This window comes from Erithacus rubecula (genome assembly GCF_903797595.1).
Source record: "Erithacus rubecula genome assembly, chromosome: 5".
NCBI classification, from domain to species: domain Eukaryota; kingdom Metazoa; phylum Chordata; class Aves; order Passeriformes; family Muscicapidae; genus Erithacus; species Erithacus rubecula.
The window spans coordinates 2,698,252-2,714,890 of NC_136687.1; the positions used below are offsets into that span (position 1 = coordinate 2,698,252).

Genomic DNA, 16,639 nt, shown 5'->3' on the forward strand with positions numbered 1-16,639 from the left:
CCTGGCATCACATCTGCTGCTCAGCTAATGACAGAAGAAAGATCTCTGCAGTTCTGACCTCCAAATTTGTGGGATCCTCAGCTCTGCAGTGGAGCTGGGACCATGTGTTGCCTCCCACCTCTGTTCTCACTGCTTCAAGGAATAGCAGACTAACACATGAGTTAGTTCTGTGTGAGGCTCTCAGCAGTTGCCTGAATTACTCATCCCTAAAGCCAAATTTACTCTGAAACGTGATATAAAAATGGCACCTTTCTTAATAAGCTGTGTGCTTCTCATGTGTGTTCACCCCTGTGGAATGTTCAGCCTCAGAGGTTGGAACTCTGGATGGGGGTAAAGTGAAGCACAGATATTGTATTTTCCTGCTTGGAGGTGAAGCTTTTAATGCAGTTCCTGATATTTATGGAAGTTAATCATGTAGGTATAATGTTTATTAAATTGTGGCAGTTGCTAGTAAATTAATCAAGATTAAATCATAATTGTGCTGGGTTTTGCACAAACATAGAGCAAGATGGAGTCTGCTTTCAACAATGAGCATTCTGACTGTAAATCCTGATCCTTTAGAATCATAATCAATGTTCTGCTTCATCACATGAATATAATCAGCAGTGTACCTGTGTGGGGCTGCCCAGACCTGCCTGTGCACTCTCTGCTAAATTCCAGAATGTGAGGGTGTCACTGAGGGCTTGGTTTAAGGAGAGGACTGGAGATTCAGAGAAAATGAGCTGCAGTGGAGACTACAGTCCCACTACTTCAGTCTTTCTATTCTGAGCAAAATCATTGGAGAAACAACCAACTTTGAATATCATCATGCCTTTTGTTTTTAATGAATCCCTTTTAAAGCTTGCTTTTCAGACTTTGGAATTTAAATTTTAACACCATAAAACTAGATATCCTACAACAGAGGTTTTGGTGATGAAAAATATAAATATAGATATAGACTTTTTTTTTTTTTTCTTCCAGTTGGTAGTCAAGTTCCCTTGCAAGTGTTCAGTAATCACCCATCTAAGACTGATTTTTCATTTTCTCCCCAGGTCACTTAGCTCTTTAGTGCAGAGATTTGATTTGATTTCATTATCTGGATAACATGCAGACATGGGAAATGATTGGGGATGGAATACACAGTGCTGAAATTCCACCTCACAATTCACAGTCACTTCAATATTTCTTATTCTGATGGAATTACATCTTTCAAACTCATCATTTAAATTCTCCTGGGAATTGGAAAACCATTATGAAGATCTAATTATGTGTCTTACTATAAACTGCCAGTAAGAACATCAAAGTCAGACTGAGCAGGTTGTTGGAAGCAGACACACTCACAGCCCATGGCTTACTGCTGCCATTCCTTACTGGGTTTTCATGGAATCACAGAGTGGTTTGGGTTGGAAGGGACCCTGATACCCATCCCTAAACAACACTCTGCCAAGGCAGGGACACCTTCCACTGTCCCAGGTCACTCCAAGCCCCATCCAGCCTGGCCTTGGACACTCCCAGGGATCCAGGGGCAGCCACAGCTTCTCCCTCACAGCAAACAATTCCTTCCTAAAATCTAACGGGGCTGAAAAACAAAATTTTGAACACCTGAATGAATGAAATTTTACTTTCTATAGCATTGTACTGTGTGTTTAGGGCTTTCTACAGCAATAATCTCTGGTCTTTGATTCTCATGTTTCCTCTAATTTTCCCTTCCATCATTCTCCCTGCTCATTCCTCATCATCTGAGGCTCATTTGTTACTGCAGGTGAAATGCAGAGATGGGCTGGTTTTGGTGCCTGCTCAGCTGGTGCCTGTGTGGGTGCTCTGGCCAGGCAGCTTTTGACTTCACACAACAAATTTCCCTCCACAGGACACTGATTTGGGTCACTCTTCTCCCACCCAGACAATTTTCCATCAGACTCCAGCTATTCACCATCCTTAAGACCTTTTCTCTCTGTCAGATGGTTTTAAAATTGGCCAACTGATAATTTTGTGTTTGAAAAAGAGAGGGCAGCTTTACTGTGATGAGCATCATTCCCTCAGAAAACCAGTCCAGAAGGTAAATCCCAGAGTCTGCTTCTGTTCTCTGCCATCTACTGCTGCAGTAACATTGGTTTTGTATAACCAGAGCAGGTTACTATTCATAAATAAACTCTTTCTGTGATTTCCACAGTGGCATGGAGCTTGTTTTCATATATGATTTCCCACAAACAGCTTGCAGGTGTATCTGGGGTTTGTCCTTGTTCTTGATTTAATCAGAACTCTTTGTAGGCTGAAAGCTGTAAGATAGGTTTTTCCAAGATTTCTGTGTTGGTTTGGATGAGTTTTCCCTCTTTCTGATGGGTTAGGATGCTGATTGCTTCTTTTTAGTGTCTTAGGAATGGAGACACACTCAGGACCAGGTTTGGCCTTTTAGGAATGAGCTAATATTAACAGTGACCATGCTGTGGTGTCTTCCTACCAGGCACACACTCTGCAGAAACCAAATCAAAAAGAAAGAAAAAAAAAATCCAGGTCATATTTGCCCTTTTTATACCTGTAATCAATTCTTTATGTATCATGCAGTAAGTACATCCTTTCACATGACCCTTATGTATATTTGATCAGTCATTTACATTCCCCTGTGCTAAGATGGGCTCTTGCAAATTCCTTTGTGAGACATTTGGTGGACTCTGGGCATGATTTTCATCAGCCTTTCATCAGCCATATTCTCTAACATCCCTCCCTTCAATTTACAATTATTCTATTATCTTTTAGTAACAGAATACCCTGTGTTGGAAAGCACCCACAATGATCATTAAATCCTTGATAATACTGTTTTAGTAGCTGTGTTAGGCTGCAAGTCAAGCTTGCAAAATCTTAAAGTTGGATGAGACAAATACCTCCTGTAATTTATTCATGCAAATTTGGTAAAATAAAGACTTTGGGGACAATGTCTTGATCCTACTCAGTTTGTTATCAACTTCATAGGTCTCTGAAAGGACTTGCAATTTCCTGTCCTTTGTTTAATATGGTTGCACCAATTTGAACTAGATCCCAGGATTCAGCATGTTCTCTAGGTTTATTTATCATCTCTTTCAGCCCAGCAGTGTGTCTCCATTTGCTCTTTATGTCACTCACTTCCACATAGATTAAGTTGTATTGCTGTTTATGAATTCTATTTAGGGCAAAAACACCACAAACTCTAGCACTTTGAAGCCTGCCAAAAATTGGTGTAGACTCTAAAAGGACTCTCAGAATAAAAAAGTATGAATATTAACTCATGGAATTAGACTGATGGGACACCTAAAACTGAAAGAATGTGTTCTGTTGGAACAGATTTTATCACAGCTAACCCATACAATGGCAATTATATTATGGATAGACACTTGTATAATGTTTCCAGTCTGTGAGCTTGAATCTCTCTACTCAAGGATATGCACAGGTTGTTTCTTTACAAAATAAATGCTTTGAAGAAAACACAGGACCTCCTCCAAAAGAGGAAATCTTATAGTCATCTTATTGCAGCAAAGCTGCTGTTTCACACCCAGACCAGATGACTTGCAAATGCTCTAGGGAGGGCCAGCAGCACCTAGAAATTAAATCTTGGTGCTTTAAATCATGATTAACTGACTTTTTATCCTCTCTTTACTATGCTCTGTGAGGACAAGCTAGACTTACAGTCCAGTTCTAGAAGAATAATCTGAAACTCAGAAAATCAAGTTGCTGCTGAAAGTGAAGCTGCCTCATCTGAGGTTTTCTGTGTTATACCAGCATTAGGTACAACACAGCATCTCTATATTAAGATAGAAGCCCAAGGGAAGCATAAGGGCTCAGAAGGCAAAACAAAATCTTCAGTGGAAAACAGTGAACCCTTCTAATCTAACTTAATATACATTAAATAACAAGTTCCTTTCAGTTTCCCAAAGACAATGAAGAGAACACACACAGAAATAAAAATTTACACTAAAGGGGCAGGGGGAAAAGGAAAGAGAAAACTCTGAAAACTCACCCCAGCTGATGTTACAGAAATCAGGTGAGGGTGGTGACATAAAGAAGTGCTTTTCCTTCAGTCTCTGGAGAGTTCATCTCTGGAGGGTGACTGGGGGTTTCAAGGATGTGTTTTGTGTTTGTACAGGGAGAGTCATGAACAAGTAGGTTTGTGTGAGGAGTCCTTTGACTTTCCAACTACCCACTAGAACCAGTCAATAGTGTAGCAATCTTTATAACCTTATAAAGGATTATAACGCAATTTTTTAAAATTCAAGATCTGTATAATTTAAATAGGATAAGAAAACAGAGCACAAAGGGGTCACAGACCTTCCCAAGCTCACCTAATACTGTGAGAGTTTGTAATGTTTTGAAGATGCAGAATTTAATGCAAGTGTGAAGCAGTAGCAGAATTCCCAAGGAGGTTGTAACTTCAGAATTTAGTCTTGCAGGAATGTTTATTAAGATTTATTTTGCAAAGGCAGAGTTGAAGCAAGGTCACACTGAAACAGATCCACAGGAATCTGTACTGTATTACCAAAGAGGAATTTTTGGCTGTTTCCAAGGGGAAGTGCAGTGTTATTGCTGATTGTTCCATTCTATTGCATGAAAATACATCTTGAAAAAATGCTGGCATTTTTTAAAGGGAGCCAGTCACAAATGAATCTAAATCCCTTTGAACCTAAGGCCACCTGTGGCATCAGCTCCTGCTTGTGAGAAACTCAGCACCTTTTCCTTGTTGCTTAATAGGTTTGATTTTCACCTGCAGTGACTCCTGTGCTCTTGAATATGGAAATCTGAAAGCTGGCTTCCCAAAAGCACTCTATAAAATGCTAATACAGATTTATTTCTGTGCCAGAGCTACATGTGCATACTTTGTATTCATTTAATATGAGTGCACTGTATTTGTGTATAGTTATTTTCTAGATTTGTAGTTGTTTTCTAGGTTTTGCAGCCTGTACAAAGGTGTTAGGCCAGAGTCTGGTGTGCTCCTGGATTAGAAGGCAGAGATAGCAATGCTGCACTTGATGGAGTGCTCTGCTCTTCCAGCTCCCCCTGAATTTATGGCCCCAGGATTTGGGACATTCTCAATGTCACCAATGTGATCTGAAAGAGTCAATGAGCCCCTGATGCTGATCAATACTTCCATTTTTTGTCTGCTCCCATTTGGTAAAATAACTGGTGAATTTACTTCAGGAAAGGACTTCTGGTAAAATTTTCAAAAATCTGATCTAAAGAATTAGGGAAAATGCACTGTTATTAGGATTGCAATCAATAAGGATTTTGATTTGAACTTCTTTGAACACAAACGTCTTTGTTTCCCTCAAAATGCACTTCTAGGTGTTTATCACTGTGACATTGAGGTTTTTATGGTGCTCTGAAGTGCTCCAGAGGAAATGGAGAGTGCTTTAATACTGCTGATTTACTCTTTCAGGTCTGCAGTAATTTCCTTACTGCCTAATTATAAGCCTTGGTTTAATTTACTCTACACATAATGTTTACTGATGCACATATGGTGCCATATTTCAGGAAACTATGCCCATATCAGGTAGTTTGGGGTAAAGCTGCAGCTGAAATGTGTAACATTTTCATCAAACAAAGGAAATTTTGATCTGAAACATAATACTCATGATCGATTTTTTTTTTTTCCTGGTAAAAGCCACAGTGTAGTAACCATGGCTACTTTTTCTTTTTGAAATAGGGACTTGATGTTATTGTTTTTTTTTTTAACTGGAGTCAAGAGCAGAGGGTTGCCTTTCATAATGCCTTGAGAAGAATTAGGAGGCAACAGCTCCATTGCATTGGAAGAGATTACTGCACATAGTTTGTGTATTATTCTTCAGATAATGAGCCCTCATAAAACCTCAGGTGTTTCAAAAAATCTTTGTGTTCAGAAGATGTCTACTCTATAATCACTGCAGAGGAGTAAGTATGGAGGTTTTTTAAAATCTTTTTGATAAAAGACACTGTAAATGTGGGAGAAGCTCACTGGAAGTGTGTAAAAAACCCACCAGAAATGTATTTCAAGATATCTCTGTTGATCATAGTTTTACATAAAGAAACTTTCACTGTTCTGTAGTGTCATCTCAAGAATGTCTTATAGTCACACCAGATAAAGGAACTTAGAGAAGTTTGGATTCATAATAACAACTTCAAATGTTGGTGCTCATTATCAATAATGCAGTAGCATGAGGTAGGGAGCACTAAAAATGTGGAGGAAAACATAATCCTTTTCTAAAGTCTTCTTTAATTCCAGCTTCCTAATGGCTTTATGAGCAAAGGCAAAGTACATAGAGTTTAATTGCCAAATGGGATTTCAACATTACATTAGTTTCTTAATTGACATTAATTTTGTTCACTAACTCTATTTCTAAGTGTTATGAAATATCTTTAATGTTATGTTCTACTTGTAATTAAGCAACCAGATACAAAAGGTTTTGTTTCTAATTTTTACTGTGTAAAAATTACTGCAAAGGAGAAGACAACAAAACCTCCAACAAAAGAAACCCAAGAACAAAGCCCAGACTGATAAGCATGAATGAAAATTGATAGTATCAGATACCAATCATCTGTCCATGGGGCAGGATCCACTGGTGACTTCCAGTGACTCTTGGACAGGATGATGAGAAATCCATTTTCTCAGCACAGAATCAATTTTTAATCTTGTTTCATCCATTGTCTGGCACTTCAACAGGCAGGTCTGTCAGCAGCTTCCACTGGGCTCAGTCTCTGGGTCTTATTTACCATGCCAGGCTGTTCATGTGGCTGGCTTAGGTGGCACTGCAAGTGTGACATTTATTGCATTAGACCTGTCAGGCTTATTGGATCCAACTGCTCATAGTGATCATAACTTCATGAGGAGTTTTTGTAGAAAATTTCCTTCCCATCTTGACCAAATATCTGCTTCATCTCCTCAAACCAGGTTTTTCAGCATTTTATTTATTTATTTACTGTATTTGATTAAAAAAAACTCCATAAAACTCCAAAGCCACTCTACTTGATCCAAGTGTCATTTCTGCAAGGCCTGAGACACTGTATGAAGCTACACAATAGGTTGTAATTTTTAGTTTCATCTTTGGATTTTTAAGCCATTATTTCTATTCTTCCTCATTACCTTCTCTTTGTCTCACCTCTTCTACATCAGACCCTTTAGGTCTGCAGTTTTGGTGACATTTTCTACACTTTACAGTCCTCTTCAGTTTTCACAAGGTTATTTTTCAAAGTCTGATCCCTTTTTTTTTATCTCTGCTAGGATAACCTATAGTTTTTCCCTTCTTTGTTCCTACATGTAATTTCCTGTTCTGAAATTTCATCCTCCCACATTCACTTTATCACAATTCTACCCTCTCAGGTCATACAGAATGCAGAAGTTAATCACTGTCTTTTCACTTCTGGGTTATTTTAACTTCCCTAATGCTTTTCACTGCCTGCTCATTTCCTATCTGTATTTCTGGTTTTCCCACATTTTTGATAGGAATCTCTGTACTGTCCTCTACCTGTTAAACCCCTGTATAATCCTTTATTTTTAGAAGTAATAAATATTTAATAGAATCCCAGCACTGCCATCAGAGTTGGGTCTTTATTGTTCTATCCAGACATGAAAGACAGAGTTCATACCCTGATAATCCTCACATATTTGAGGAGTATGTGGTTATCATTCCCCCCAAAATATAATTTTTTCTCTGTTTTTATGTAACTGCACTAATATTGCTAGCAAGCCTGAGGCTTTCTCTTTCTGAACAATGCTTTTTTTTTTTTTTTGAAAGGGAGATATAAAAATTTTCTGTCATGAAAATTGATAAACCACCCACCTTAGGTCCTCAAAAAAACCCCCAGCAAACAAAAAAAAAATAAACATATTTAAATCAATGGGGATTAAGTGTCTTAGCAATTAGTAACTGGGTTCTTCCATGCTTTGGGCCATGAACCATTTTGGGGAATCCTTTGTAGTGGCCTCTGACTAGGAGGAATGTTTTTGTGTGTGTTTCTTATACTTGTTCAAATTTTTGGTTAAAAATTATCACTTCAATTTACTTTCTTTTAGTAAATTCACCCCAAATCTTTTCCTGATTATGGCAGCTTCTCCACAGAGAGAGGAAAGCTCGCATAAGGAAAAATATATTAAAAAGTTGAAGCTAAAAAAGAGCAGGTTTAGATGAGATTTTAAGAATAAATTGTCCCCTGTGAGGGTGCTGAGCCCTGGCACAGGATGCCCAGAGAAGCTGTGGCTGCCCCTGGATCCCTGGAAGTGTCCAAGACCAGGCAGGATGGGGCTTGGAACAACTTGGGACAGTGGAAAGTGTCCCTACCATTGCAAGGGGTTGGAACTGGATGATCTTTAAGATCCATTTAGTAGTTCTAATAAGTATTACCTGTCTTTGTAACAGCATTTATTCCCTATTTATCTTTGGCTCAAAATTTATATATTTTTTTTATGTTAACATATTCCACATAATTGTAGTTTACCTGTCCAAGTGTGATACATGTTCTATATATTAGTTTTTTATGCTGTTTAATCTGCCAAGACACAGCTGGTGGTGTTGCTGTCCCTTCCCCCAGGTTACCATTCTTTGGTCATGTCCTCATGGACACATTCTGCAGAACTGAGACTTTCTCTTTAGCACCCTACTGCAGCAGCTTCTAATGGTCACTGCCTTATTCTCCAGAACTCAATTTCTCAGCATATTGGAGGTGACACACCTTAACTTCAGTGGAGAAGGCTTTATTTTCATCCCTTTCAGTTGAATTAATGCCTGTTTGGGAGCTCTCTGCAGGTGCAAACTGGAGCTGGGGTGCAACACACATTAAATAGAAAATGGTGAATAAGGTGCTCCTTGGTAGACTTTTGTTACAGGCAGCTCTGTACTGCCAGGCTTTATAAAGTTTAACAATCTGTTGGAGTCATTAATCTCCTGCTGTGGCTTTACCTTCCAGTGGCAGGATTAGACATTTAATTCTCTACTAAACTGTAAGTAGCACTGAGACATTTTGGTTCTAAAGCTGTTATATAGCCATGGAAAACATCATTTTTGGGGGGCATTTAACCTCTTTGAGCTCAGTTATGGCTGTGAACTGACTATGATAAAAAGCCCTAAATAGTGCTTAGAACAGTAGAGCATGATGCTATCAAAAACAGCAACTTGACTGTGCACCATAAATGGATGAAATTGACTGAACTGGGAAGATATAAAATCTTCCTGTGCACCATTCATGCTTTCAAAAATATTTGCAGGTCTTGATGTTTTCCTTCCATATTTTTTTGTTGGTCTGGCAAATTTATTAATGTACACTAATGAAGTTTTCTCCCTGACAAAATGAATTAAGCAAAACTTCAATTTAAGGTGCTTCCTTCTCTAATAAATGAAGTTGCATGTGGTGGAATTTGTGCTTTGAATTAATATCTAAATTAGAAATCCAGGGTGGGGGGGAAATCCTAAAACGTTGTCTTATGAGTAATAGTGTGTGTCATAATATTTACATCAGAACACAGCACAAATTAAAGCATTGCAAAGGCATTTGTTAATGCAGGTGTGTGAGCAAAGCTCTGGTGCTGGTTTTGGAATTAAACACGACAGGCTTTTGCTGTTTGCTTTATGACCATTCAAATTCAAGTCACAGCCTTCTCCTCCCATTCTCTTCAGAACTGACATTACCTGGATGAAACTGAAATCTGGGTACACAAGCCACCACCTAGGCTGGACTTTGTTGCAGTGTGCCCAGGAGCACACAAGATTGCTTTTCCAGTAGTTATTTACTTTGATGAATAGCCCTAATTGGATCAAATAGACTGGTAATGGTGAGCCAGGATTTTTAAATGTCTTGTCTTGTGCCATTAATATTACCTTGTCATGTATCCATTTGAGCTTTGGATGGATGTCTTGCCTTCGTGCTGCTGTCACATTTAACTAATGATTTTGTCAAGTCGTTCTTTACAGCTTGTGGTGAACGATGGCAAAATTTGTGGTCTCCTGTGTACATAAAACCCTTTAACTCTGCCTTTCAACTTCAATGCAAGGGCATCCTAAAACTCAGATAACAAATTCCTGAAGAAATTATAATGCCTCTTTACAAGAGGGGCCAGAAATATTTTACTGACATCTATGATTAACACAGCAGAAGAAAAATAGAACGTATTAATTTTGTATTTATTAAACCTGTGGCAGTCAGAATTCAGATTTTTTTCAGCTGCTGCAATTACAAACCTCAGAGGACAGCACACAGTTACCATAAGAAACTAAATATCCATTTTATTCATTCATTTTGATTCAGAAAGAGATCTACTGTATATTTACTATGGTAAACCCCAAATTGCTGGTTAGCTGATGCTCTTGCTGTCCTTTTTATTGATTTCTGGTATGTGGTTGTGGGCTGAAGATATTTAACACTGATGAAAATAAGCTGCTTACTTGAACGTCCTGAGACTGCTGTTACAATTCCATGGGGCCTATTGTTACAACCCAATCTATAACATCACATTACCTTAGATTAAAAATTGAATTGCTTGTTCACTGAATAAATACAAGCCTTTGGAACAGATCCCTCCTTATGGCAGGATACAAAAAGAAAAGTGTCAGTGCTCATTCAGCATTTAAAGTAAGGTTTTTTTTAGTGCAGTGGACAGTAGGTTTTCACTGGCACACACTGAACTTGAGCAAGTGGAATTTTTAAAGGATCTTTCACTGAGAATGAGCTGGAAACCACATGGAATTTTTAAAAGCTTTGTGTGTTCTTTTGGAAATGCTGCCTTTTGGCCTTTTTTGGGTACAATGGCCATCAAAATCCAACAGTGGGTACACAAATGAGGTATCTGACTTGGAGTTTGCCAGCAAGCCCTGGGAAATGGATGTCTACAGAGAAGAATTATGCAAATTTATGATGCACCTTCTCTGGCACTATTTCTCCCTTATTGCTGGCTATAGGTGAAACTATTGATTTAATAGGGAATCATAGAATATCCTGAGTTGGAAGGGACCCAGAAGGATCATTGAGTCCAACTCCAGGTTGTCCTGCACAGAGCAACCCCAAGAATCCCACCATGTGTCTGAAAGTTAAGTTATTTTTTTTAATAAATACTGACTGGAAATCTATCAACCATAGAATGCAAGGTGCTGTGCTGCTGCAGTATTATCTGACACTAAGCATCTCATCATATTTTTTCTTTATTTTCTTGCAATTTTTAGATGTACTTGCAGCAATATTAGTGTTTCTATTGAGATGGTGCCTATGAAAACTATTCTTGAATTGAGGTCTCATTGTGTGAGATGCTGTGCAAATACACCCAAAGTCTGGCCTGAAAGAGCTTTTAATGTAAGAATAAAGTAAGAGTCAGCAAGTAGATAGCAGCAGATTGATGAGAGAAAAAAATAAAGAGTACAAGATGGAAATGTAATAGGTGGTAGCAAACACACACCAGCTTCCAAACTGTTGGCAGGTCTCTGATAGATGATTCTTTTCTTCTTTTTGTCTTCTTTCCTCCCCCTGTTTGTATGTGTTACTGAGTTAGCTATTCTGAGTGCCTTTAATCATTTTGAAAGTGGAAAAAAAAGCTTTCCAGGTTGAATCTCAGTAGAATTACTTTTTAAGGAGAATTGAGAACTGCTTAATACATTGACTTCTTCAGTTGTGATGGAAATAAAAGGAATACCTCCTACAAGCACATATATGCTATTTTGCTTTGCTTGTTGTTACTGCACCACTCAGGGAATGAAGGAAAATATTCAAAGTTAACTTTTCCCCTTATTCAAATAGAGCTGAGAATTGCTGTCATCAAACAGCAAATCCATCTTGGATTGTGTATTTGCAATGTCTGACAATAGGCCAGTTTTCAGTGTGATTGGGTGTTTTGATGGCACCTTGTCTAGATAAAGCTTTCTTGTCTGAGCTGCAGAATAGAGAAAATTACTTCTCTGGATGCTTCATCTAACTAAAAATGCATGATTTAAGGAGACTAATGGCTACCAAGCCTCCAGGCTGAATAGCTCCCAGCTTCTCTTTGAGTCCACAGTTTTTCATTCCTAACAACCCAAAAGCTGGAGAAAACATAATCAAGATGTTTCTAGTCCACAAACCTACAGAGAAATTAAGCTTCCAGGAAGAATTATTTAAGATTTCAGTCATCTTCCTGGACGTCTTTCAAATTTTAGTGAAGTTTGACATTAATTTGTGGTCATTAGCAAGGTGGAAAAGAGGTTAGTGACATCATTCCTACAGTAATATTGTTTCAAATAGATGTTTATATGGACTAACAGGTGTTAAATCTTCAGTAACTTGTAAGGTGGTTTTTTCTTCCTTTAGAATAAACTGTAGTATGTTTTCTAATCTGCCTGGAAAATGCTAAAAAGGTTTTCTGATTATGCTTCTTGGAGCTATTCAAATGGGAATACAAAGCACAAGGCATCTGCTACACAAAATATTAATTATTGCATGGAACACTATTCACTGGAGGAATTAGAGAAGGCTTAGAAATATTCAAGCTGATATTTTTAATGGTTGCTTGGAATTAAGCACCTTAATCCATATTTGGCTTTTTAGTGAGCTGAATTGTTTTTTTCAAGTAGCGTGCAGCTTTCACATCTCATCAATTTTTGTGTCTTCCCTGAGTTATCACCACCATGCTGTACAGATCCATTCAGGCCAGTAGGATTACAGCACAAATCCCAGGAGGGGTTTGCAGAGCCTAGACCCTCAAATTTTTAATTTTAATTGCCAGAAACATTGGAGAAAAAAACCCAAAAAGTCCAAATTCGCACCTAACACTGTGAGACACAACCCATCAGTGCTTCAATATGAACAGTGGGAAGGTGTGCTGATAAATGCCCTTTATTTACTGGTGTTCTCTCTTTGCTCCCAGCTCAGGAAGGCAGTGATGGATCACATATCAGACTCATTCCTGGAGACCAACGTGCCACTGCTGGTTCTCATCGAGGCGGCGAAAAGCGGGAACGAGAAGGAGGTGAAGGAATACGCTCAGGTCTTCCGAGAACACGCCAACAAGCTGGTGGAGGTGAGTGACTCACTGGCCACCTTTCCATCTGGCACCTCCAGTGTTGGGGTTTGTATTTCACTTCTAAAGAGCTGAGCAGTTGTTATTTGCTGTAAAGTTGTTGATTGTAAAGGCAGAGTCCCACGTGTTAAAGTCCATGCTCGAAGCTTTTGGCACAGAGTCTCAAATAGAAATAAAGTCTCAATTAGGAGTAGAAGCAGCTCCTGGTGCAAGGCCCTGAGTGGGACAAAATTGCAGCCTGGTGCAGAGTCCTGAGCAGAGGCAGAGGCTGCAGGCTCATACAGAGTCTCAAGAAGCAGATGCTCCCTGGGATTTTTAATTCTTCTGTTCTTTTCTTCTTGTTTTTCCTCTTCATGTAGTGGTAGTGATGATGATGATGATGATGATGATGGTGGAGGAAGAGAGAGCAAGAGAGAGCTCTCACTCCAATACATAGATTCTTATTTACAAATTATCCAATGAGCTAAAAAAAAATTGATCTGAAATATTTCTTCCAAACCCATTAGAATTCTCTTAGTATGGAGGTTTACATATAATCTATGCATATCTATCTGTTCTGTCTGAGAAATGTAAGCAATATTCTTACTATATTTTTATTATGTCTAAAACTATGTTTTGGAGCTCTCACAGAGACTTGTTTTTTGAGACTTGTTTTCTACATTGATATCTAGAACAATGTTTTGGAGCTCTCACTGCAGCTTGTTGATCTCTCTCTGAGGAGCTCAGAGAGGCCTCAGACTCCAACACTTCAGGAGAGGCAGGAAAAGTTATATACTGGGTGGAATAGTAGAAGTGTTGTTCCAGGAGTTTTGGTCAACTTTATGCTGGTGATTGCCCAGGAAATGTTTGGATGATGGGCAGAGGAAAGTGCTGTGTTTTTGAAGTTCATTAAAGCAATTGAGCATGTTAGAAATGGTGTTTCCATCAGTTTGTCAAAAGACATGAGCAACAAGAATTAAATTTCAGTTCAGCTTCACTAATAGTACAATTGAGCTAAATGTCTATTAAGTAAAAAGACAAATCAGTGCTTCACAATCTGGTCCTGGCCAAGGACTGCTCTGGATTTCATTATTTGCCAGTCTGAACTAAAATAGGGAAAAGGACCTACAGAGAAGGCACAGCCTTATAAAATTACCTTGTAAGATCTGTATTTCATTAATAAACAAGTAAATAAATAAATAAATAAATAAAATAAAATAGAAATTCTAATAGTATCACATCTTTCTGAAGAGACACATTGTAAAGTAAACCAGTGATAATTACAGATCTTCAGGGCTGATATTGAAATAGCTTAATTCTACCATGAGGAGTATAAAATATAGTGATTGAAACCTTGGATACTCATGGAATGGACATCTAATAAAATTATGATAATGTTCATTTCTGTTTGCCATCCAACAAACCAAGAGCTATGAAAAATGAAAAGACAAATATAACTCAGTGATTTGCCCAATAACCCTGTGTGGCATTTTTCTGTACTAGCAACGTTTTGAAGGTTTTGTAACCCCTTTACAACATATTTTCTTGTCACACAATGTGCTGTTTAGCAAAGGGAAATGCAATTAGGGAACTAATTTGACAAGTACTGAACTATACCTCTGAATGAATTGTGTTCAAACAGAACTCATCCTAATTCTGTAGAGTTGAGGCAAAGAGTAAGGGTTTGTAATATGGACTAAATCTGGATAGTTTCCTGATAAAATAACTATCTGGATGTGTTTTTACAGTGGGAGTGTGTTTGAAAGTGGCTCAAAAGGAGCATCTCATTCTTGCTATGAACCAGAGAGTCAAGATACCTTATTCTACTCTGGAAAAAAAAGTGTTTGCTATAGTACTTAACTTGTAGGTACCTAAAGGAAGGTCTAAAATTTCTGTACAGTGCTGAATCCATTAAGGTTTATTGCTGTTTTCTGCAAGAGGATCACAGGGCTGTCAGCAGCCTTCAGTCCCAGCCCCTGTGTATATGCAAAGATTTATTGCTGCCTCCTTGTGACTGGAGCTGTGGCAATGAAAAAGGAAATAGCTGGTAGGTATAAAGAGAAAAAAAAAACAAACAAATGGAAAACCCCTCCACAATGTTTGTTCATAGTTATATTATTGTGGCAGTGGAGTTGTAGGCTTATATGAAGTGAGCATATGTGGGGTTAGTGTTATAGCAGTCACATCCTCCACAGATTTGCAGCAAAGTGTTGCAATGACAGGTTTAATAGCATTATTAAAAAGTTAAAAATAGTTAAGTAGATATTTTAAAAATATCATAAGAGATAATGGTATAAAAGGAGGAAAAATACCTTCTAGGGGTGTAGTTAAAAAATATAAAAAACCAAAAACTCCCTGCCAGAAAAACCCACAACTTTAATGGGAAGAAGAAAGAACTGTAATGCTGTTAAACTGTCAGAGGGAGAATTTAGGTTTGTTCTTAGGAGGAAATTCTTTTATGTGGGCATGGTGAAAAATTCCTGAAAAGTTGCCAGGAAAAGCTGCCCCTGCATCCCTGGCAGTGTCCAAGGCCAGGTTGGACAGGGCTTGGAGCAGCCTGGGACAGTGGAAGGTGTCCAGGTGGAACTGGAAGAGCTTTCAAATCCCTTCCAACCCAGGGCATTCTGTGATTCTATGATTCTATGAAAAAAAAAAAAAAAAAGAAAAAGAAAAAAAATTTAGCAGTTTTAGTTACTTAGTCTTGGTTTTACAAGCCTAACATCACATTAGATTTGCATTTTACACCAAACTGGAGGTTGGTTAATGATTTTTGACATGTGGTCTGCTTGTGCCCCACCAAAAAGCAACAATATTGGTATCAATAGAGGCCATGGGCCTAATAGCTAATATTTTTATTTCATTTAGGTTTTTCCAGACTATTAGAAGCAGATTTTTAATTGAATCTGGTATGTCTGTGACAGCTGGTGCTGGCTTGTGGGTTCATTCTTATTTTTTTCCAAGATGGGTTCTTTTAGGTGGATCTTGCCCTTTTAGTTGTAAGAATTATTTCTGGTTCAGGTAAAAAGCATCTTGAAGAAATGAATTTCTAAAGCAAGTGAAATTTTTAACCCCAGATTTCAAGTTCATCAGTCTGCAGAAGCAAGTACGTATTTGGAATATATTTATGTCCTTTTATACTAGATTTTTGCACTTCAAACAATTTCATCATTTTTTCCTTACTGATGCACAATGGAATCTCAACAGATGGACTTCTCTGCTTTTGTGGGTCAAGTATCTTGCAAATAGTAAAATGTGGTTTAAAGATGAGACATAATCAAGTGACTCTGAAATGGAAGATGCTTTCCCAGGCACAGGGCCAGAATTGCTTGTGAAGATGTGCAAACACAGCTCTGCTGAAGTGCCTGGAGTTGCACTTGCTCATGTTAGAGGAATTTGGCACTGCCAGTTCAACACTGTGAAAAGTCTGTAGTATTAATCATTAATTCTGAAATCTGAATCTGAATTTTTTGGATGTCCTACCAAGTTCAATAGACAACCTGTCAAAAGGTCAGGAAAAATAATGCAGGTTTTAATATTTCTTTACACCAAACCTACATTTTTCCATCCTGAGGGAAAAAAAAAATTGCACTCCTTGATATTTGTTGAATACGAATGGCAGAATTTTCTCTGCATAGCAAAAACATTTTTAAAAATATATTTTGTCAGCTTGAGCCTTAAGGTTAAGTTTCTTTTTTAGTCCATATTGCGGAA

General features: G+C 38.1%; 1 protein-coding gene across 3 annotated transcripts in view; it reads left to right on the forward strand.

Annotated features, from left to right (window-relative positions):
* CTNNA2 (catenin alpha 2) overlaps positions 1-16,639 on the forward strand; it is a gene marked incomplete at its 5' end in the record, with an annotated part of 444,577 nt that overhangs the window by 338,730 nt on the left and 89,208 nt on the right. For all 3 annotated transcript variants that reach the window (XM_079307292.1, XM_079307294.1, XM_079307293.1), the window contains one exon: positions 12,797-12,949. In XM_079307292.1, coding sequence (XP_079163418.1) covers positions 12,797-12,949 — 153 coding nt within the window. The remainder of the gene's footprint in view (positions 1-12,796; positions 12,950-16,639) is intronic.